Source organism: Tursiops truncatus, chromosome 17, assembly GCF_011762595.2.
Source record: "Tursiops truncatus isolate mTurTru1 chromosome 17, mTurTru1.mat.Y, whole genome shotgun sequence".
Classification (NCBI taxonomy): domain Eukaryota; kingdom Metazoa; phylum Chordata; class Mammalia; order Artiodactyla; family Delphinidae; genus Tursiops; species Tursiops truncatus.
This window is the reverse complement of record NC_047050.1, coordinates 51055855-51080698: the sequence shown is the minus strand read 5'-3', so window position 1 is coordinate 51080698 and position 24844 is coordinate 51055855. Positions and strand designations below refer to the sequence as shown.

The following is a 24844-nucleotide window of genomic DNA, read 5'->3' as shown; positions in this document are numbered from 1 at the left end:
AACAGGCACATGAAAAGAAGCTCAACAGCACTGATATGAGGGAAATGCAAATCAAAACCACATTGAGATATCACCTCATACCTGTCACAATGGCTATTATCAAAAAGGCAACAAATAACAAGTGTTGGTGGGCTTCCCTGGTGGCGCAGTGGTTGAGAGTCTGCCTGACAATGCAGGGGACACGGGTTCGAGCCCTGGTCTGGGAGGATCCCACATGCCGCGGGGCAACTGGGCCCGTGAGCCACAGCTACTTAGCCTGCGCGTCTGGAGCCTGTGCTCCGCAACGAGGGAGGCTGTGACAGTGAGAGGCCCGCGCACCGCGTTGAAGAGTGGCCCCTGCTCGCCGCAACTAGAGAGATCCCTCGCACAGAAATTAAGACCCAACACAGCCAGCATAAATAAGTAAATAAGTAAATAAATAAATTTAAAAAAATAACAAGTGTTGTCAAGGATGTGGAGAAAAAGGAACACTGGTGCACAGTTGGTGGGATTATAAATTAGTTCAGCCAGCTTAGAAGACAGTATGGTGGGTCCTCAAAAAATTAAAAATAGAATTACTGTATGATCCAGCAATTCCACTTCTGGTTCTGGGTATTTATCTGAAGAAAACAAAAACACTAATTCCAAAAGATATATGCACCCCTATGTTCATTGAGGCATTATTTACAATAGCCAAGATATGGAAACATAAATATCCATCCACAGATTAATGGATAGAGAATGTGAGATATATATATATATAAAGTATCTATTATATATAATAGAATATTACTCAGCCTTAAAAAAGAATGATGTCTTGCCATTTGCAACACATGGATGGACCTAGAGGGTATTATGCCAAATGAAATAAGTGGGACAGGGAAAGACAAATACTATATGACTTCACTTATACAGGCATACCTCAGAGCTATTGTAGGCTTGGTTCTAGACCATGGCAATAAAGGGAATATCACAATAAAGCGAGTTACATGTATTTTTTGGTTTCCCAGGGCATATAAAATTTGTTTACACTACACTGTAGTCTATTAAGTGTGCAATAGCATTTTGTCTAAAAGAAACCAATATACATACCTTAATTAATTCTTTACTGCTAAAAAATGCTAACCATCATCCAACAACCCAGGGTTGCCACAAAACTTCAATTTGCAAAAATTGCAATACCTGTGAAGTGCAAAAAATGAAGTATGCTTGTGTGTGAAATCTAAAAAAGAAAACAAACAAACAAAAGAAAACAGAAACAGACTCATAGATACAGAGAACAAACTGGTGGTTAGCAAAGGGTAGGGTGGTGGAGTGTCGGGTGAAATAAGTAAAGAGCATTAAGAGGTATAAATTTCCAGTTATAAAAGAAATAAGTTACAGGGATGTAATGTACAGCATAGGAAATATAGTCTGTAATATTGTAACAACTTTGTATGGTGACTGATGGTTACTAGACTTATAGTGGTAATCAATTAATAATGTATGAAAATGTTGAATAACTATGTTGTACATCTGAAATGAATACAATATTGTATGTCAACTGTAGTTCAATAAAAAGGATAGATAAATAAATAAATTCAGCCCTAGTCATATCTTCTTTCCTTGATTCTACTGGTTCACAAATGCACATATCCGATTCTGACTACTCATCAAATTTTTCCAAATCCTAAATACTTACAATGTAAAATTTCCATATCCTCATCTTAAGCTAAAGATTTCTGACAGTGTTTTTAACATCTTTTCCCTTAACATTTCTTTCAACAATTTTGCCATTTTTGGTCTCCTGAAAAAATCTTTGGAGTCATACTTGATCATTCTACCTTTATATCCAGTCTTTACTAGTTTAGTCATTTATCAGTATGTCCCTAGGTGCCATGACAGGCACTGTGGACACAAAAATGAATGGGATAATGTTTCTGCCCTTGTGGGATATACAATCTGGTGGGAGAGACATTTGAACAAATTACTACAGCAATGCGGTGCGCACAGGCCCTCATTTGACCCTCTCATAGGTCATGACGCAGAGCAGGCTTCCTTTTTCTCCATTGGCAGGGATTGGTGTTTGTCCCTCCCATTTGTAGCATTTTGTTCTTGCATCTGTATGGAATGCTCGTGGCAGGGGGAGTATGTACACTGGCTTGGAGGCAGGAAAGAGTGTGGCCAGATAAGGAAACTGCTTGTAGAATGGTATGTGGGGGACAGAAAGGGGATGAGCTTGAGAAAGTAAGTGGGGAGCAGAACATAAATGTCCCAGTGTGCTATGATTGTGACCTTGGATTTAAACCTATAGGGAAAAAGGATATTGGAAGACTTCAGGCAGCATGATGCTGTTATCAAGTTTGCATTTTAGATGATTCTAGCAGCACCCTGGGGGATGAATTGGAAGAGGGCAAATAAGAGGCAGGGAAGTTGGTTAGAATGCTTATGCAACAGTTTGGCGAGGCAGAGAGACCAGCCTCCTGGTCTACAGTGCAGGGAGGACATGAGACTGGAATTAAGGAAGTAGCAATAGAGAGGAGAGGTTGGATGTTGGGGGCAGATTTCAGAGGGAAAAAAATTCCAGGTGCGACAACTTCAGGAGAGTAGAAAGTTTTGAAATAGGCATGAAAAGAGGGAACCGGTGATGGTCCTGTAAATGGATCGGCAGAGGTTAACGAGGGCCCATTGGAAGGGAAACTCCAAGGCTGGGATAGCTGCGCCCTATAGAATGTGATTTCCCTGGTGTTGGTCACCAGCCTGATGACGGGCTTGGGGAAGCAGGTGGTGGTCCTGTGCTTGGTTTTCTGGTCTCACTGTTCCAGCCCCAGTCTGCATGTCCTCCAAATTTATTTCCCATAAACTTTTGGCCCACATCTGACTAATCTCATTACTATTCCTCAGACAGAAAATGCTTTTTAAAATTCTGGGCTTTTTTCTCCTGTTGATAATACTGTCATATCCTTCCCATCTCCCTCCTTTATCTGGAACGACCTCTTTCCTCTCAGTCTCTTTAACCCGGCCCAAACATCCACCTCCAGGAAACTTACTTTAGCCCTCACCAGTCTCACCTTTATTTGATTTTCTCTTGCCCTGTGGTTGAAATGGAGCAGGTGTGCTGGGTCAAAATCCTGGCTTTGCTACAACCAGCAGGTCACTTTGCATTCATTGGCCTCCAGATTCTCTTCTACAGTTAGTTCCTACTTCTCAGGATTGTTGTGAAGATATATTGAGTTAGTTCATATAAACTTAATGTGCTTAATGTATTTCTCTGGGCACATAGCAGAGCTCAAGAAATATTAATTTGATCTTATGAATATGCTGTTAGATCAGCCTGGAAGATCAACCTCTATTATAACCTCTAAACTTTGTTGTTTTGGGAAATCACCAGTCTGTATTTTTTGCTATTTCATGAATAAAGCGGGGTAAATAATATTTTAACTATAGCATATAATTTAAATGTAATAAATAAGCATTTTTAAATGCTTACTATGTACTAAGCATTTCCTCACAGCATCCCTATGAGTGGGTATCATTAGTATCCCATGTTACATTTGAACAAACAAGTATCAAGAAGTAAAATAACGTATTCAAAGTTACAGAGATAGGAAGTAGAATTGAACTTACATTTTTCTGACTCTAGAGCTCATGCTAGACTCTGCCTTCAGGTAGATGTCCAATGTACGGGACCCCTGGCTCTCACTGCAGCCTGAGCTGGGAACTTGAGCTTTTCAGAGAGGTGGGAGGTATGAAGAGTGGGGAGGGCTTTACAGGTGGGAAAAATTACATGAGCAAGGTTGCAAAATCAAATGAGCTTATTATACATGGGAGAATCTGGTGAGACACGCCCACATCTATGCGGAAGGAGTAAAGTTAAGACTTTAAAAAGAACAGTTAAGACTGTTCTTCCTCTTGTATTCTGTGTCATGCTTGCTAACACCACTGCCTGCCCAGTCACTCCAGGTGAGAATCTGGGACTCACTTTAGGAACTTCTTTTTCATTTGCCAGATTAGTAGTTAAATTCCACTGATTTAACTCTTGTATATCCTTCCTAGACTTCTCTACTCTTACGCCCTAATTCAAGTCTTCTTTGCTTTTTGCTCTGATTGCAAAAGCCTCATTTCTGTTTCCCTGGTTATGGGCTGGCTTCATTGTAAAATTTTATGAGTGAAGTTCCCGAAAGTCAAATCCAGTTTGCCACTGTCCTTATTAGAGTTCTTCAGTGGTTCCCTGGTGCCTTAGAACCAGATTTAGTTGCTTTCAGTGGCACACAGGTACTTCCAAGGTCTTACCCTGGGCTCTGCTTGGCTACGTAAATTCTGCTGCTTTCATGTTGGCCTGGAGAACACCTACTCGTTTTTCTAAAGTGAAGTGACTCTTCTCTGTTGAGGGCCTGCTTTCCAGCCTTATGTATGGTGTTCACTCATTCCTCGTTGCCTCTTCTGCGCACTGTGCAACCTAACTTTGTATTTTCCAAGTGTTTTTTTTAAAAAAAATTATAGTTGATGTACAATATTATATAAGTTACAGGTGTACCATATAGTGATTCACAATTTTTAAAGGTTATACTCTATTTATAGTTATTATAAAATATTGTCTATATCCCCTGTGCTGTACAATATATCTTTGTAGATTATTTTATACCTAATAGTTTGTACCTCTTAATCCCCTAACCCTAACTTTCCCCACTCCCTTTTCCTCCCCCCACTGGTAACCACTAGATTGTTCTCTATATCTGTGAGTCTATGTCTTTTTTGTTATATTCACTGATTTGTTTTACTTTTTAGATTCCACATATAACTGATATCATACAGTATTTATCTTTCTCTGTCTGACATATCACTTGGCATAATACCCTCCAAGTCCATCCATGTTGCTGCAAATTTCATTCTTTTTTATGGCTGAGTACTATTCCATTGTATATATGTACCACATCTTCTTTATCCATTCAACTGTTGATGGATGCTTAGGTTGCTTCCATGTCCTGGCTATTGTAAATAATGCTGCAGTGAACATTGAGGTGTATGTATCTTTTCAAATTAGTGTTTTTGTTTTTTCACACCTGTCAGAACGGCTATCATCAAAAAGACCACAAATAACAAATGTTGGTGAGGACGTAGAGAAAAGGAGACCCTTGTGCACTGCTGGTGGGAATGTAAGTTGCTGCAGCCACAGTGGAAAACAGTATGGAGGTTTCTCAAAAAACTAAAAATAGAGCTACCATATGACCTAGCAATTCCACTCCTGGGTATATATCTGAAAAAAACAAAAATACTACCCCAATACTATCACCATTTTTGAATGATGATCTTTTGTATTTTACAAAAATTTCCCATAAGACAGTAATTATTATTGGTTTTCTGGAGTAATGCCTGACATGAAATTGGTGCTCAATAATTGTCTATTAAATTAAAGAAACAATGGATGAAAAAAGCCAGAAAAATGATGAAAAGGTCAGATTTTAGAGGGCTTTGAAAGCCAGTCAGAGGAGATTGGGGATGTTTCTTTTTGAAAGAAGATGATGTGTGCAAATTGTTTTAGGAAAATTAGCAACATAGGAGTGCTCGGATAGTTTATTCTCATCTTAATACTTCTGCTCACACTGTTTCCTTCCTTAAGTTGCCATCCTTCTGCATCTCTGTGCATTCAGTCCAATGTAGCTGTCTCATTGGGGAGGATATCTGAAAGGCTCTTTGGAAAGCCAACAGGATTCTGTACAAAAAGTAAATTATGATTTGAGTCCGCCATGTTTCTAAGTCAGTCTGTTCTGTCTGGAAGGGGGAAATCTTGCTCAAAAGTCTTATCTAGTAACAAACTCACTATCATACTAGCTGGTTGCTAGTTTTTCTGTTTTGGAATTCAAAAGACATTCAATAAAAGACAATAAATTTTAATTAAAATCAGTGAAAGATATGGAATAAATAAACAATAATTTTTCAGGGAGCAAAATAGAGTGTTGGAATTGACTTAGCTCCAAAGTATTCGTGTATGTACTCTTTTACACTTTCATTTATTATGTATGATACACACACAGAGAGAAGTGCACTGATCAGTATTTAACAACTGGCTCTCCACAAAAAAAGGGAGGCACCCTGAAATGTCATATTTGCTGATTTCTGCAGTGTTGGTACTCCAACCATGACCAATTTTAAGCAACTAGTGTGATGTCACTGAACATAGATTTGGGAAGAAATGCTAGCCACCTGCTGTATTGCAAAGCCTGTACTCTTCGGCTGCAACACATGACTATCTATAAACTCTTCTGGGAGCCTGTGACATGCCAAATTCAGTGCTGAGCGCACTGGGGATACGGGCCCTACTCTTACAGATGTTAGTGGCAATGGGAAGACCAACAGGTAACAATTATGATATATAAGAATTACTAAACCAGAAGTATATGCAATGTACTGTGGACACATAGGTAGAATACCTAACACACATGGTTATAGCTAGGCATCCAGTTACATAGATCTGCCTGAGACATTCAGGGAAGGCTTGATGGGATGCATGGGGGGCACCGTTTGATCTGAGACTTGGATGATAACTGAGAGTTTGCCAGATGAAAGGTATTCTGGCTGAGAGAACATAGCAAGTTCAGAGAACTACAAATAATTCAGTATCACCGGAGCATAAAGTCTGAGTTAGGAAAGCCATAAGTGATGAAGCTAAAAACGTATAAAGGAGCCAGGATCTTACTTGTTATGCTAAGATGTTTAAACTCTAGGCCTCCGGGAACTTTAAAGCATTTTAATAACATATCTGTTTGTTAGAGAAACCCCCTAGTAAGAAATGTGCAGAATGATGTGGGGGGACAGAGGAATGGGAGTCAGAGAGGCTTGGTGAGGTGTGTCCTGAAATAGAGCAGGTGAGAAATAGTGAACTAGGACAATGGTAGTGTGACGGAGTAGGTCAAATAATGAGTTATCAGCTAGAGTCACTAGCACTTGACTATTACTTGGATTTGGGGTGAGTATATAGGACAGAAAAGAACTTAGAAGGACTCCTAGATTTGTGGCTTGGGAATCTAAAATAGGAAAGAAAAAAAGAGGTAGGGGTTTACGAAGGAAAAAAGAATGGATTTAGTTTTAGACATATTGGATTTGATGTAATTACACGATGTCCAAAACTCAATTAGGCGTAGGGGTCAGGAAGATGTCTTTGCTAGAGCTGTGTACTAGACTTTCATAGTTGGGAGTTGTAATCATGGGTGTGGGTGTAAGTAGGTAGAGTGACAAAGGTCAAGGATGGGGAGGAGAGATGGGAGTTAGATATAGCAGACCACAATCTGGTTCAGGCTTCCCTCAGTAGACAGTTCACTTTCATTGCTCCACTTCAATGATACTAGACTACTCTCTCCTTGAACGTGTCCAGTCCCTCCCCTATCTATTCCTCTCTTTCTGTTGAACTTTCTTCCTTTTCTCTCTGTCTCCTTATTGCTGCTTTTAGACATTCTGCCCATCTTTACAGGCCCAGATCAATGCCATGTTCTCCACAGAGCTTTCCTCCATTCTCTGCCATTTTGCTTTTCCCCTCATGGAGGCTTCGTTCTCTATTGTAGAACCTAATGGTCTGCTCAGGATTATTTGTGTACATGGCCAATAGTGAGCCCCTTGAAGATGAAGAGTGTGTCTTTCTATATCCCAGTAGCGCCCCCACCTAGGACAGCACTTGGTGCTTTTAGGGTTGTGAATGAATGTTTCATTAAGTTGAGGAGGACAGTGAATATAAAGTGACCTACTGCAAAATTCTGCTTGATGTTGACCTAGCTCTAGCTTTTTACCTTTCACCCTTCCCCCAACTCATAAAAAAAGTAAAGGAGACTAAGAACATGGTAACAGCCCAGACTTAATCTGTCTGGAACTTGGAATATCTGCAATTTGAAGAATTCACAAGAGGCTACGTAAAGAAATATACTTTGTCATTTTCAAGATTAGCTGATTTTAAGGTGTTTTTTGGTGTGTGGTAAAATCAAGAATTCTGTACGAGTGCAGGTTTTTCCTTTTTGTAGGCATACAGGGAAATTTATATTCCTTTACTGGTGAAATTATGTCTCAAAGCTGCAGGCGTAAAATTGGGAATACACAATGTGCGCTCATCTAACCAAAGGACACAAAACATGTAACTGCAGGGCACTTTCACTGAGGCAATTTATGACATACGTAGTTTTTCCTTATATAGGATGTGAATTGGAAAATGGAAAACTTTTCTTTAATAATAAAATAAGATTGCATACTTAGATAACTCTGTGCTAAGTTACAAAAATTGCACTTTTTTCCCATCTAAGAGATCTTTATACTATTAAGGATATAGTTGAACCCAGAAAAATGGAACAAATAAAACAATTAAAAATGAAAGGTGGACCTGTGAAAACAGTACAAAAACAGTCCCAGTAAACTTGAGGAACCTCTGATTTAGGCCTAATGCTGCAGAGTTTAGTATCATTAATACACCCTTCTTTGTTGTTTTTTGTTTTTTGCCGCACCTGCAGCATGCGGGATCTTAGTTTCCCGACCAGGGATGGAACCCGTGCCCCCTGCAGTGGAAGCACAGATTCTTAACCACTGGACTGCCAGGGAAGTACCAATATGCCTTTTAAGATTAATCGTTGATTAAGCTACCCACACGACTTAAGGGACTTTATGTTTTCAAATGTCAGCCCTACTGCCACCATTATGCCTGCTTTCCTTTGTTTCTTAAGTGTCTTTCCTTGTTCAAAATTTCTTCTTTAAAAAGTAGGTAACACTTGAGGCAGGAGTTGGAGGGAGGCAGGGGGAGAAGAGAAAAGACACATTTAAGCCCTTTCTTTAACTGAATTCTTAATTTTCCATGAGCACATCCTACTTGGTTTACTCAAGAGTCAGAGTCAGGAGGCTGCCTAGGGGAGTGGAAGTCACTGAGAAGTAAAGGACTGATGGAAGGGTAGCTGATGGTACAGGAGGGAGGAGAGACCAAAAAAACCCAAAAAAACTCACAAATTTTGTCTGATGCATCTCATCTGATTTGAGTAACTCCATGAGGAATTGTTAGTATCATTTTATTAATGAGAAAACTGCGGCTGAGAAAAACTGACTCACAATCTTATCCATTTTCTTTTACTCTGTGCTATTCTTGAGAAGGTTAATTTCACATTTTGTGTAAAAACAGCATATAAAATTATATATCTGTATATTGACTATAATGATATAAAAAAGATCAAGTGAAAACATGAAAATAAATATGACTAAATGCTAATAAATTGTGGGTTTTGAGAGATGGGGTAAAGGATGCCTTTTTTCTTATTCCTAGTTTTCTGTGTTTTCCATAATACATGACTGCTTTTCTATCATCAGCAGCAGTAACAGCAACAAAAGGCATATATTGCTTTAAAAGGAAAGCTGCCTTTGTCTCTTGGGCTACCAACATTCCTCTAGGAAGGTAGAAGGCTTTTAAGAAATTTGTGTAAACAAAGACTGTTTGGCATTTCAAAGGCTTTTTAAGCCAAACAAAATCCACAATGAAAATTTTGCCATAAACTTGGACTATGTTGCACAGTTTCCCACCAGTTATACTGTAAAAAACAAACAAAAAAGTATGTTAGTGTGACTCAACTGAAAATGAAACTGATAGCCTGATCTGTAAAATATTCTGCATACCCCGTATCCTGTGGAAATAATATATTTGAATTGAATGTGTTTATCCATAGTGTAGTCCTTTACCAAGATATTTCTGCGTCTCCAAAATACTGAAAGATCCAATCAATTCCTTTGAAATATACAGTCAATGATAAAGATATTTTATCTACACAATGCTGAACACCTGAACTGACTGAACAGAGACATATCTTTTGGGAGTGTGTAGATAGAGCTGAAATGGGAAAAATGTGACCATTTAAACCATGCCTCCATTATCATCACAGCCAATTGTAAAGCAAAAGATTTCATCAATCAGATAATTCTTTTGTCTACACAATTCCAAGCCATTATTCTGAGTAATTTGTTTCACTGAATTTACCAAATATTTAGTTGGTTTCCTAAAACATAATTGAATCTGAATAATAGGAAGAAAAAAGATTCTGGTCTGAATTTTCTGCAGAGGGGATATAAGTTAAAAGCAAACAAATGAACGAACAAAAACCCCACACTTGTCCCTTACATATAAATACTCTCTTATTTCTTCTTAAAAAGTAGTTCTTTTAGGCTATGCACATTTGACCTTCATTACTTGGTTAGAAAGACCTGGTCCAGACAGAATATTTATTAAAATGTACATTAAAATTGCCTGAAAGAAAAAACATGCAGAGAAAATATTAGAATAATAGTCCTTGGGTTATAGGAGGTGGAATTAGAACCTTTGGAAGGTTTAAGAAAAGAACCGTTTCGGAAGAGGAAGAGCCAGATCAAAGGGTCACTGACTCTGGACAAAACTGACTCCCCTTCATGGCTCTCATTCCATTCATTGGAGGCACTACCGTTCTTCCAGACTCGGAACCCTGAAGCCACATTGAATTGTTCCCTCTTCATCCTTTGTATCTGATATGTTCACATCTCACCCTCTCTTTCTTTGAAAGCTCTCTCTGGTTCACACCTTACTTTACATTCTCCTGATAGAGAGTCGTACTACTTCATGCCTGAATTACTACCAACAACTTCCAAAGTGGTCCCTCTGCCACAAGTCTCTCAGCCTCCAATCCTGCCTGGTCCACAGCTGTCAGATTTATTGTCCCCAAACATCACTTTCCTCATTGCTGCCGCCTGCTCACCACTCACTTTCTTCATTGTCCCTGCACTAAGTTCAAACTCCTTGCTCTGCCTGATAGCTGGGACTCTCTACAGCCCTTTCCCCTCATTCTCCTTCTCTCTCTCTCTCTCTCTCTCTCTCTCTCTCTCACACACACACACACACACACACACATCAATCCAATCTTACTTTTTGCTGTTCCCCAAAGACTTCATTTTAGTCAACCAAATCACTACATACTATAAAAATCCCCTTCCTGACCCCTTCTCCAAATCCATACCATTCTCATCCCAGCCATGTCCTCTCTGTGTAAAGTGCTGTCCCTCTTGACTTTTACTTTCCAAATTATCCTCATCCTTCCAGAGCCTTCTAAAATGCCACCTCTTCCACGAAGGCTTCTCTGATCCCTCTAGACCCACAATTTCCTTTCTTTTCTCTGAACTCTCCTCCTATCTATAATCAAGACTGAATTACATGACATATTACTTCAATACACTTCTTTTGATTTATATGGCATCCCTTGTTACTCAAGGAGGGTGTTATTGACATTTGTAACAGGGCACTTCATTGTGCAGGGCTGTCTAGCACATTTCAGGTCATTTGGCATCCCAGGCTCCTGATGCTAAGTGACAGGGACATTATTGTGACAACCCCAAATGCTCTGAATACAATTCCAAATGCCCTAATTATTAAAAAGTTCCTTGGAGAAGTTGCTATATCATATACACACCTGCTCAACAAATGATCTTTGTTTAAATGGTGAATGCATATTTTAAAGAATAAATATTTCCCTTACAGTTGCCAACATACTAAAAAAACTCAGAATGACACTAATTAAACATTCAGATGAACCAACACTCTATTTTAGGTGTTTTTCATAAGGTATTTCATTAAACCCTCACGCCAGCCCTGGTTGTTATTTATCCTTATCCTTAAAGATGAGGAAACTGAGGCTCAGAGAGTTCTGCTTACCCAAGGTCATACATCCAAGCTTGATTAGAGCCCTGGCCTTTTAAAGCCCAGGGTATTTGGAGTCAAATCTTTGGCTTTTTCTCTTACCACTCAGCCTCTATAAGGGCAGCCTATTTGTAACAGCTTTGAAATAAGAGTGTGAACGTGTAACACAATTAGCAATTTGAAGCACATTATTAATGCTGATAGGTGCTAATGACTATAATTGAAAGGGAAGATATTAGACCAGACAAACAATTTTTTAGAATTTAAAACAAGGATCTAAATTAGAGTCTAATGAATGAATCTAGTCCTTGACCTTCTTTGCTACAGACATTACCCCATGTTTAGTCTCTAACTGAGAGGTAGGTATTCTTTACTCTCTTATTGTATTCTTTACTCTCTTAATGTTTGTCTTGGCAGATGGCCAACAGATCTCTCTAAGTTTCCCTTAATCAAGTTTTGGGTAATAGATGCCCAATACAAGGCCCAGTAAATATGCCTTGTATTAGGTAGTACTGCTAGACCCGAGCAACAGAAATCTAAGAGCTGACAATATTTGCTCAACTGTTCCCTAGTTGCTCAAGTCTTTTCTATCACCTGGGCATCTTTAATACTAAATGTTATATAAATCAAGTATCATGGTATCATTTAAAATGTTGTATATATTTCTTTCTAGTGACAGTTCCTTATTCATTTCATGCATGTCTAACACACCTACATTTATTAGTAACTTATTTCACTATGTGCCCAATGTCCAATTACAGTTCTTCATATTTCAGCTGATCTAGAGTTTAGGAAGTGATAGTGTGGATGATTCATGTGCTTACTTTAAAAAGTACACTCATGGGCTTCCCTGGTGGCGCAGTGGTTAAGAATCTGCCTGCCGATGCAGGGGACACGGGTTCGTGCACCGGTCCGGGAGGATCCCACATGCCGCGGAGCGGCTAGGCCCGTGAGCCAGGGCCACTGAGCCTGCGCGTCCGGAGCCTGTGCTCCGCAACGGGAGAGGCCACAACAGTGAGAGGCAAAGGCTAACACCAAGCTCAATTTGTTACAAATAATATTGAATTTTTTTAAAATGGAAGTCCTGGTGTTAGCCTTTTATTAGAACATTTCCTGAGCAAAGTGCATTTTGAACTGCTACATGCTGGGACACTTTGTAGGGAGGTGGAAGAGAAGGTAATAGAATCTTTCTCCACTAAGACTAAAAAAAAGAAAAAAGTCAGTAACCCCTTCAGTTTCATTACTGTTTTGACTCATCTTTTTTCAAACTATCTTGTCAAATATTTGTCAGACAATAGAATCCTTAAAAATATCCAGCTGCTCCCTATAGAAGCCAGAAATGGTCTAAATATTTTGATAACATTTCCCAGAGAGGCGCAAACATTTTAAAGGTGGAATTCTAGGGTTTTTGTTATATCTCCTTATATCCTAATAGCATGTGAACTGGTATCTGCTGAAGTGCTATCAACATTTTCCCATCTATTTTTAGATCTTCAGTTGTTTTAGAGGTGGATTTAATATGTAGAGCAGAAGCTTACACTGTGACACATTTGCATGATTGTATTTTAGTTTTACCATTAGCTAAGTAGGGCAAAGTTGATCCCATCTCACAGGGAACTCTCTCCCACATTTCCTCTGTGGACTTGGAGGTTCAGATTTGCTTACCTGCTTCCTTGAAGATACTGTGCTGTTGAAATATCTACTAGAGGTCTTTGAATTCAAATTCTTGGTCTGATGGGTTGAGTCATTTTTCCATGTCTTAGAGTTTTCTTTAGGATCTGAAGGAATGGGATTTAAGAAGAGGATCCTAGCTATGAATCCATAGAGGACAGTGGCCAGGATCATTGGAACAACATAAAAGACACCAAAGTCCATTAGGTAAATAGGTGAGTAGTAATTCCTGGAGATCTTGTAGCCACAGGACACCACAATAGCATCTTTATAGGTGCTAATATTGAGATCCAGCAAGAAGAACCACAGCATACAGTAAATGGATGTGAAAGCCCAGACAAAGATGATGATCTTTTTGGCTCTGGAAAATGTGCAGAGAAACTGGGCTTTGATGGGGTGACAGATTGCTATGTACCTCTCAATGGTAAATGCTGTGATTGAACAAGAGGATGCATTAATGCCCAAGTACTGGAGGTAAGTGATGCAGAGGCATCCAACGTAGCCATAAACCCAGGAACCATAGATACTGTCCGTTATGTTGGGGAGGCCTGCAGCCACCAGGACCATGAGATCAGCTACTGCTAGACTCACCAGGTAGCAGTTTGTGGGCGTCCTCATGTGCTTGGTTCTCATGACCACCAGGACTACCATGATGTTGCCCACGATGCCCAGACCACAAATAATGAGCACAAGTAAGATGGTGACCACTTGGTATTCTAGGGCCACCACGGCTCGAGGCTGAAGCTGGGTTTGGTTCAGTTCACTTACTGTCTCGTTTTCCATCTTTAGTGGCTTGAGGTTTCTCTGAAACACTTCTCAACACATCTTCTTGCTAGTGCCCTGCCTTTATCACAGTGGTTCTCTCCCCCTGTGAAGAATTACAATTCATATTCATTCACAGCATCACCAATTCTGATCAAGTCACAGTCACTTACAGGTAATTCTCCTCTCCTTTCACCTCCCATTTTTCCGCAGTAATAGGGCTCATATGTACTCCCCGAAACTCCTTTTATTGCAACTCTAGTGTAGGATGGAACAACTGTTTTGACTACCTTACCATAAGAGGGACCGGTTTTTTTCTTAATGGAGAAAAATGCTCAAGAAAAGAGACACAGAAAATGCTCCTTGTTTTGAAAGAGTGCTCAATGGAAAAAAAAAAAGAAACAATATCTGCTACCTGAAAAATAAATACAAAGACATCTCTCAGATGCTTGGGAAAAGTACAATGGAGAAGAAAAAGATACGAGGGGGGAAAAAGCCAAGAGGCTCAATGATCAAGCTTGACAGAAAATTAGCATCTGCCTCCTCTGCTCTCAAAGGGTGAGATCCCTTTGCTACAAAATAGCAAGCCTCTGAACCTACCTCTCCCCATGCCCTCTGCCCTGCAGACCCAACAGAGAACAATTTCTTCTCTTACCTTTTCCTCTGTAGCGTTGCCTGCTTTCCCAGGTAGATGAGGCAGTATTAAGCGTGAGTTTCCAACGCTGCAGAAAACCTCGTCTACTTTGTTTGACAGGGAGACTACTTAGCAGTGCTCTGTCTTCAGAACTGCGGTTCTTCTAAACCCTTGCAGCCTTTCCAACTGATGACAGACCATACAGCCGCAGCAGAAGCAGCAGCAGAAGCAGCAGCAGAGAGCCTGTCAAATCGTAGATCGTCCCCTAATGAGAACATGCTCGCTCTCTGTCTCCCCCCGCCCCCCTCCCACACACGCGCAAACACACACACTCACAATGGCAAATGCCAGTCAGTCCTCACTGATTCATAATCTTCTCCCCTTGAAGGATTTACTTTTAAATGTGCTAGTGATACAGTTCTAATCTGGAAGGCTGAAATCACCAGCAAGGGGTCCAGAGGCAGCTGGTCTTATAGTTGTTTATAGTCTAAGTTCTACAGCAACTCCAGTACCCGAGGCAGCCCTGAAATATATTTACACTCCCTGTTTGATAGGACTTGGGGGCGGCAGATCCTTCTCAGTCCAGACACAGCCCTTGAAGCTTGAGATATGTGACTGAGCTGAAATCAACTTCTTTCCCTACTAGGGAAACCCTTAGACTATTTCTCCAGTGAACCAGTGAAATTGACTCCCTCCTCTCATATTATATGAATGGAAAATGAGTTGAAATGGATTTTAAACCATTTCAGCTGCAATCTTCTGAGGCTTATGAAGATTATTTTTTAAAAACCTGTTGGAGCTAAGAACATCAATTTAAACCCACATATGATCTGTGGACTTTGTTTTTCGCCTCTGGCTCTGCGTCACTTACTAGGATCTCTCTAACTGCTCTGGACGCCTCTCCCCTCTTCACCCACCCTGTGGACTGCCAACCAACACGTAGCACCCAGCAATGTTTTGTGTCAATTTACCTCTAGGTGGAAATCTAAACCAGGGCCACTCTGGTAACCGCCTCTGAAACAAAACTTTATAAACGATCTTTTTTAGGAAAGTGTACTTCGGCTTGATTTTTATTTCTCTGAAGTAGCCCATGGGCAAATCTTTATACTTTTTAATGGGATCTCAGAAAATATGTCTTTCCTCTCCAGGCACCAACTGAATACACCAAATGTTAATGTTTGTCTGCTTTTATTTCAGACTGACAACGAATAACAGCCCTTAACTTAATGCCCTATAGAGTGAACAGGTTGATTCTCTACTCTAAGAAGTTTAGATGTTCTTTTTTCTAGAAGATGTCAATGGAAGAATAGATTCGGTGTAGAGAGGACCATGAAGGAATCAGAGTCACATTCAAGGCTAGGTAACAATGGGATGAAGGCGAAGCTTGGATCGTATTGAGTGAATTCCACCCTCTGAACCATCGAGGGCTCCTTGAGTATCTACTTCTCCTTCTAAATCAACCAGAGTTACAAATTAATGACCCATGACTCAGATTCAGGCTTCAGAAATGTATTGTTTGGCCTGCACAATGTAGGCTCAAAGGTAGATTATCGTCTGTCTACCTTTCAATATTGAGAGATTGTATAGTAAATCTGGATTTCTGCCTCTCATAAACATGGAAAGATCTGGCAACCAAGAGTCCATATTCCTGCTAGAAATAATCATCTGAAGCTGAGTAGTGGTTGTGAGTAGCAGTCTGTGGGGGGACAGGATGTGTCCTCTCCTCTTTTCCTCCCTCTTTTCTGGTCACACAGGCCAGCTTCACTCAGTAATCCTGCACACCTGGCCTCTGTGAGTCTTGACTCTTGTATCACATGCAGTTCCTGAGAGAGACAGTGGAGGGTACCAGCCAAATACAAACTCTTTTACCCTGAATAGGATTTCTGCCCACCTTCTAGTTTGTTCCCTCAACTGGTTTAGCAGATTGGGTGCCAGCTTTACTCCTCTCCCTGCCCTAGAGGACAGAGATTACTCTGAACACCTTGTTTCTGGTCGAGTCCTCTGCATTTTGGAATGAAAAGTGCTTTCTAAGGTGAAAGCATTGCCTCCCTACCCCATCCCAACCCCACCACCTCCAATCTGAAAGGCCTCTTCAAAAGTCACACTTCATAAAGCACATCTTCCCCTCTCATTATCCCCAGGATTGTAGTCAGCTTTCAGGCCTTCTGAAGAGACCTTATTTTAAGTCTTGGGTAGTAAACATGAGGGGAGAGAACGTCTACAGTGCTACCTGCCCTGGCAATTCCACCTCCCCCCAAATCTTAGCACATTCTTCAGCATTTCTATGTAAGGACACCATTCTGAGTCTTCAGTTTCGTTGCCTTGGGGCTGGGAAACCATTTCTCCAGGCTTCTTCTCCCCTCCCCTGCCCCCCTTAGGAACAGGATTGGCCTCAGCTTCTGGGCCTATCTGCTGCCTTCCTTCTACTTCCTATTAGCTCTTCTGCTTTCCTTTGAGCTCTGTTGGGCTTAGGGAATCTTAGTTTTTATTTCCCAGCTCTTCATTTTTTTCTTGTGATTTTTTTTTTTTTTTTTTTTTTTTGCTTCTGAGAGAGCATTTGCCTTTTTTCCCCTTTCTTCCTCTCCCAACATAACAATCGTGGCAACAGAATGTGACTGCTGATTTACCGCTGCAGACTGCTGCAGTCTTCATTCTTTTAGCACTTAATTGTTAAGCTCTCACTATGTACCAGGCATCTAGTATATAACATTTTGTTTTTACCTTCAGATAGGTCACGGTGTATTGGGAGAAGCAGACTTATGAACAGTTACAAATATGCATAGATACGTTGAGAGGGCTTAGGTTGTGAAGGGGAAAGCATTTGTGGGCGTAGGCACAACAGACGGAGGGGCCAGTGAGGGCTTCCGCGGCGAGGTCACATCTGAGAACAGTCTTGAAGAAAAGTATAGTTTCTTTTTGAAGGGTGGGATGAGTGAAGATATTCTGACTGGAGGAGATAGAATATATAAGGCCCAGCTGTGTAAAATGGCAAGGATTGTGGGGGTAATTTTCTGGTTCTGCTTTGGCCGTGAGACGTATGAGCTGGTGACCGCGAGGCAGCTTTCAGAGTAATGAGCGCTCCTTTCTGCTCTGACTCACTCCACCCCTGGCTCCTCCTTCCCTCCCCTTTAGCTAGTTCTTTCCTTTCTGGAGAGTACAAACTTCTGCTTTCACCATCCCAGACTTGCCTGTCCCTTATGGTCCTGTCTGTTTTCAAGCTAATTTATGCTCTTTGCAAAATTATATTTTCAAAGTAACTGTGATTTCATAAGGTAGGTTTTTTATTTGTAAAACTCAATCAGATAATATCTAATAAATGCTCCCTAAGTGTAAAGAGCTGCACAGAAATGGACCTAGAGTCTGTCATACAGAGTGAAGTAGGTCAGAAAGAGAAAAACAAATACCGTATGCTAACACATATATATGGGATCTAAGAAAAAAAAATGTCATGAAGAACCTAGGGGTAAGACAGGAATAAAGACACAGACCTACTAGAGAATGGACTTGAGGATATGGGGAGGGGGCAGGGTAAGCAGTGACAAAGCGAGAGAGAGGCATGGACTTATATACACTACCAAATGTAAGGTAGATAGCTAGTGGGAAGCAGCCGCATAGCACAGGGAGATCAGCTTGGTGCTTTGTGACCGCCTGGAGGGGTGGGATAGGGAGGGTGGGAGGGAGACGCAAGAGGGAGGGGAAATGGGGATATATGTATATGTGTAGCTGATTCACTTTGTTATAAAGCAGAAACTAACACACCATTGTAAAGCAATTATATCCCAATAAAGATGTTAAAAAAAAAAAAGAAATAGTGTACAACTAGATTACACTTTACATTTTGGGTTGAGATTTTTTTTTCTCACAATAATATCTTAAATTCTAACCAACTGTGACTTCTATATCTTTTGAGTAATTCTGACTAGAGAGAAATGCATCCTTTGAAAATAGTTCAGTGGCGTCTGTTTTGAAAAAAGGTTGCTAAGTCATGGTTACAGCATGTAGATGGTGCACGAACTTCTCACTGCCCACTTTCAGTTTTGCTCCATTTCCTCTGCCCTTTAGCCAGGCCTTCTCAGTCGTGTGCCACTTGGCTAGCATCAATAAGAATGAGCACCACACTAACAGGCTCCTTTGTAAGAACGCCCTTGGACTCCAAGCTGGGACTCTTTTTTTTTTTTTTGGCCTGGCCTCAGACTTGACCCTCAAGCTTCAGGAAAGATTTAGCACTTCTGCTTCCCACTCTTGGCATTCCCACCCAGAGAGCTTGCTCTTGGTATCTGGCTTTCCCTTTCTTAGTTACCCCAGGAAATCATCTGCTTGGCCAAGTCTCTGTCCCTGAGACACAGTGGCTGACATGATTTTACACAAGAGGAATTCTACAAGAATTCTACATAAGAGGAATTCAGGAAAGCCCTACCCTGGTCTCTGAAGGTGATCTTAGCTGTCTAGGTAGTAGCTGGCTATCAGCTGGTTGTCATGAACCCTTTAGTAGAAAGATGATTATTTATGCTATCAGCATTTCTCAAACGTTAGCGTGCATCTGGATCTCCAGGAGAGCTTGTAAAAACCGTCCCCAAATTACTGTTTCAGTAGCTCTAGGGTGGGACCTGAGTATACGCATTTCTCATAAACTCCAGGTGATGCTGACGCTGCTTGTCTGTGGACCACACTTCGAATAACCTTGTACTATATGATCTAGCTCAGCGGTTCTGGTGTGGGAGGTGGGAGCAATGATGAATCAGAATCACCTAGAGAAAGTTTTAAAAATTTACATATCAGCTTAGCCCTCCTAAGTATTTTGGGTTTTGGTATATGTCCTCAGATTGGACTAGGACCTGAGAAAGAGAGTGGGGCTCTGGACAAAAGCAATTGACTTGCTCTCCTCGGTATCTATCACTCTTTTTCATCTCTACTATCATACCTGGAGCTTGGCTTGGCAGGTGGGGGATTGCTGCGAAAGAGAATATCTATGGTACTGTGGTCAAGTGGCACTGGGGTCAGAGATACTGTAGAGCATCCAGCTAGGTCAGCGGTTTGCAGGACCCAGACCATGGTCAGGAGAGGGCAAAATTTAAGGGGGTGCCCCAAACCTCAGTAATTTATACCATCAATATTTTAATGCAATATTTTTTAAATTAAAGTTTATGCAAAAAAGTCTATGATGAATACAATATCAACTTTTTAAATAAAGACAGTATCAATATTATGAATTTTCCCTTTCCGTCCCTTGTTGAATTTCAGAATCGTCTGGGGAGTTTTAAAAAATATAGATAGTTAGGTCCCTTTCCCAGATATTCTTATTTAATTAGTCAGGAAGCGAAGCCTAACCTTTGGTATGTACAGTGATGATTAAGAACCACTGAGCTACACCAACCAATGTTGGTCTCTGGAGGTGAGGGAGTGGTGGTATGTGGGCGTCCAGGCTGCGGGAGGGCCAGGGAGGTGAGTAAACTAGGTGCGGGTAACCCACCCAGATTTGGAAAGATGACAACAGAAAATGTTGGCAACAGAACACTAGCACAGACTCTGGTTCCTGAGAAAAATTATATAACTATACAGGTTTCTAGATTTAGAAGAGCAGAGTAAGGTACAGCCTATCGAGTTGAGATTCTGACACAGAAACCACAGAAGACTGGGTCACTGGAACTGGGATAGAAGGTTTGGGTTCTGGAAGTAGTAAACAAAGTCAACTCAGGATTTGATGCTAAGTCACCTAGATACTGAACTAAGTATCCTTCAAAATTTCCCTGTTCAGGTGTAAGCTTGGTCACAGAGCTTTGAGTAAAAGAAAGCATTTGGCAAACATTATAGAAAAGGTGTCAAAATTCACTTTCGCTGAAATTTAAATGTTAGCTAGAGAAAACTGTTGGCTGTTGATCAATAAAGAAAAATACTTTATGAAATGGGATTATGAAGTTGTGTTTGGGCTTATTGGAAAAGGTACAGAACCTGAAAGGTAAATAAGTTGTACAGTAATATTGTATATTTTGGGCAAAAAGTGCCCTTCCTTTCTATTTCTCAACCATATATACTCTTATTTTTCCATTCCCTAGTGTCCACATTTCTGGAGAAAATAAGATCTTAGATTTAAAAATGAAGTACAGTAAAAGTCAACCTAAAAATATTTTAAAATGAGAAAGTAGAAACATATATACATAGCTTCTTACCCTCTGCAGTCTGTAGCATTTGTTATCTGGTTGGGTGAAGCATGTTCAGGAAGTGTTAACACCAGTTACAAAAGTTTCCCCAAAGTGTCATGACCTACACAAAAGATTGAAGAATAAGAATTTTAATCAAAACTTCTGAGCTCATAAATTAACTATACTTCAATTAAAAATAAATAAATAAATAAATAAAAAGAAAAAACTTCTGAGCTTCTGATTATTTTGATTTATTGCATGTTTTATGGAACACTAAAGTTATTTTTTAAAAATTCATATAATATTAAAAAGTTACTGTAATTTAGTTATTATAAAATTCCATTTTGTAAGCTGAACATGGCTGACTCTGGCTGCTAGGAATTTGAAGTCCGAATTTGTATCCTTACATAAATGGTTGTGTAAGACTTTATCAATAAAATGTTTTTTTTGCTTACTAAGTCTATCAACTTTGTATTTGACCTTCAGTTCCTCCTCTGCTCTTATTTATTATGTCAGACACACAGATGCAGACACATAACACTGCTTCCCAGATATGTATATATCATTTAAAAAATCAATTTTATCGAGGTACAATTTACATAAAATAAATTCACTTTAAATATAGAGTTTTGTGAGTTATAGCAAATACATATAACTTTGTAGCCATGACCACAATTAAGATACAGAAAACTTCCATCGTCCTAAAATGTTTCCTGTGTTCCTTCCCATGCAATTCTGTATTCCTCAAACAATTCTATGTTCAGGTAAATGTTGCTCAGCTTTCTATCTCTAGACTATATTTATCTTTTGAAGAGTTTCAAATAAGTGGAATTATACAGTACACACTCTTATGCACACATAAATCAGCATAATTTTTTTATATTGACCCATTTTGTTGCCTGAATCAGTAGTTTGTTCCCTTTTATTGCTGCACAACATTCCATCGTATGGCTATACGGATATATCATATTTTATCCAATCGCCTGTTGGTGGATATCTCACTTGTTTTCAGGTTTTGGTTAATATGAGTGAAACTTCTATAAATATGCATGCAAATACAATGTCTGTAAAAACATTCTGCCATTTTTCTTGGATAAGAATTACCAAATTCCAAGCGTGAAAACTGTTGGGACATAAATTTAGTGTATGCTTACATTTTTAAGAAATCACCAAAATGTTTTCCAAAATGATTGCACCATTTTCATACAAATTTACATAATGTTTTGTTTTCATAGAAACCTACATAATGGCTACATATAAAAAATTCAAAGCAGAAAGTAACTGTATACATTTAGGGTGAAGTCTGCTTTATGTATTTGTTTGTCCCCCAGCATGCAGCAGAGAGAATGCATAGAGTATACAGAAAAGGCAGTTCGTGAACAACATGAATTTGTTGTATGAATGAGTGAATTAATTTTCCCAAATGATTGCCTTAAACTTAATTCATAGAACAGATACGCTGAGTAAATGACATAATATATATCAAGCAGTCAGTCCAGTACTTGGCACATAATTAAAGTTTAGTATATTTATTATTCTATAAACACAATGTGTTCATGGAAAATAAAACTGGTATTATTAAATTTGCTAAAACACCACATACCACCTTTAAAATTTCTAAGTTATAAAATATGTCTTGCTGAATCCAATGGGGTTTTTTAGTGGTTTGGCTAAGATATATCTCTGTGGAGATCCTAGTGCCGTATCTCTCTTATTCTTCTAAAACCCAGTAAATGTGAATTATAACATTAAATGTTTTCATGCCTCCATAATTGTTTATTAATTAATTAACAAAATACAAGCATTTGTTCATTCACCATAATTATGTTCATAATGAATGAGGGAATTTGTAGAATTGAAATTCTTACTGACGCCTTCGAAATTACAATTGTGATAGGAAACGTTGAAAAAAATGGCGTGTTTTAGTTGTCAGGAATTGTTGGCTTACATAGTATGCTAAGACAGAAAGGAGAGCACAGAATACTGAAACTGTACATATTTAAAAAAAAAAGAAAAAGGAAAATGAAGACGGTAAGTAGTTAAGAATAAAATCCGGTCACTTAATTATTAGATTGTAGTGGCAGCTGATTATTTGGTGTTACTGATGAAATCATCCAAGCACTGATGTGCAGAAGGGATGCATCTCCCTGAGGAAATGTTTTCGGATCCCCGCATAGGTGGCCCAAACCCTTGGAGAAGGTGGGTGGGGCTTGTTGGGAGTGACGGTGATAGGCAACAGGGGTTTGTTTGAAGGAGATAAGTAAGATCTGCCCAAATCAAAAGTACAGCATCTTAGAGAATCAAAGGCCACCTCAATACCGAAAATTATTTTTTTAAAAATAAAAAGAGGCATTAATGTGGAACAAATTTTCAGTTTGTGACATCGTCATAGTAATTTCCTCTAAGGTGAGATACTTCTGTAGTATTTTGTTACAATGTTTCTTAAACTTTCAGTCTTCTGGGAAATACTTTTCCAAGAAGAATGGCAAGAAAGAAGTGTGGTGAATGAATTAAGGGACAACATTGCAGAGTGATTTCTCACCTTCAGTGTGGAGGTTCATTTGTCAGTCCACCTGCTCATACATTCACACTTGTTAAATGCTGCCTTATTGAGTGCCAGTTATTTGACAGGCTCTCTGCCAGACTCTATAGATAGAAATGTGAATATGAAAAGCACAGAGGAGTTCCCAGCCTGGCAGGGGTGACTTATACAAACTGCCAATTATAATGCAGTGTGTTAGCTGCTATAATTGAGGTATGTACATATTTTTAAAGCTGTAAGGTGTTAGGAGTGACTAATTCTATGTGAAATGGTATGTAGTAAATTCACAAGACCAAGGAGAAGGACTCCTTGGTCCAGGAGAGAAAAAAAGCAATAAAGAGTTGGACAAATGGCCCCTGACCAATCAGCTGGGGTGTAGGGAAGCTACCATGCATAGAAAATTCTCAGTGGACAGCAGTAGGTGCCACGTTCTCCCTGAGGATGTCCCATGGTGAACGCTACTCTATCACACGTGCAGTGCCTGACTCCTCCACCCTTGGACAAACATAGAGCCCAATGCAAAGGCATATACAAAGCCCATGGTTCTTGACAGACTGACTGGGTCTTTCATCCCGGTTCACTTACTGTCTGTGTGACTTTGGTGAGTCATTTAACTTTTCTGCACGTTAATATCTTCATTTGTAAAGTAAGGATAATAATAGTAGCTATCTTATAGGGTTGTGTGTGGGGTTTTTTTAGGATTAAATGAAGTAACACGAGTTAAAATTATTAGAACTATGCCCACACAAGACTGTACTGAGTAAATGTTAATGGCTACTATATTTAGAGGAGAAGAAAAAGACTGTTTTCTAAATCTGCTGATTTAAAAAAAAAATAAATGTATTTATTTATTTTGGCTGCGTTGGGTCTTTGTTGCTGTGCGCAGGCTTTCTCTAGCCGAGGTGAGCGGGGGTTACTCTTTGTTGCGGTGCGCGGGCTTCTCACGTCGGAGGCTTCTCTTGTTGCAGAGCACAGGCTCTAGGCACGTGGGCTTCAGTAGTTGCGGTACATGGGCTCAGTAGTTGTGGCTTGCGGGATCTAGAGCGCAGGCTCAGTAGTTGTGGCTCATGGGCTTAGTTGCTCCACAGTATGTGGGATCTTCCCACGCCAGGGCTCGAACCCGCGACCCCTGCATTGGCAGGCGGATTCTTAACCACTGCACCACCAGGGAAGCCCAAATCTGCTGATTTTTGAGGCATGGTCCTCTGAAGTTGTACCCAGCTAAATTCTTGTTGATTTCAAGAAGTGGCAGGGCTGTCTACAGAAGCTGGATGCTCATCTGTATTACAAAGAAATGACAAACCAAAGACAGGATTCGAATCTATTTAATGATGAAAGGAGTGGAGAGCGTAGCTCCTTTTTTGCTGAACAAATTCTTTTTTGTTTTTTTCAAGAGACAGTGATATTTTATTTTATTTATTTTTTGCATCTCTATTTATTTATTTATTTATATTTAACATCTT

General features: G+C 39.8%; 1 protein-coding gene across 1 annotated transcript in view; it reads right to left on the bottom strand.

The window, feature by feature from the left end:
• TRHR (thyrotropin releasing hormone receptor) overlaps positions 1–24844 on the bottom strand; it is a 562879-nt gene that overhangs the window by 34233 nt on the left and 503802 nt on the right. Inside the window, exons 10-12 of the mRNA XM_033842840.2 lie at positions 20867–20960; positions 14721–14942; positions 13298–14171 (exon numbers count right to left, since the gene is read on the bottom strand). Of these exons, the coding sequence (XP_033698731.1) occupies positions 13298–14086 (789 nt within the window). The 5' untranslated portion in view covers positions 14087–14171; positions 14721–14942; positions 20867–20960. The remainder of the gene's footprint in view (positions 1–13297; positions 14172–14720; positions 14943–20866; positions 20961–24844) is intronic.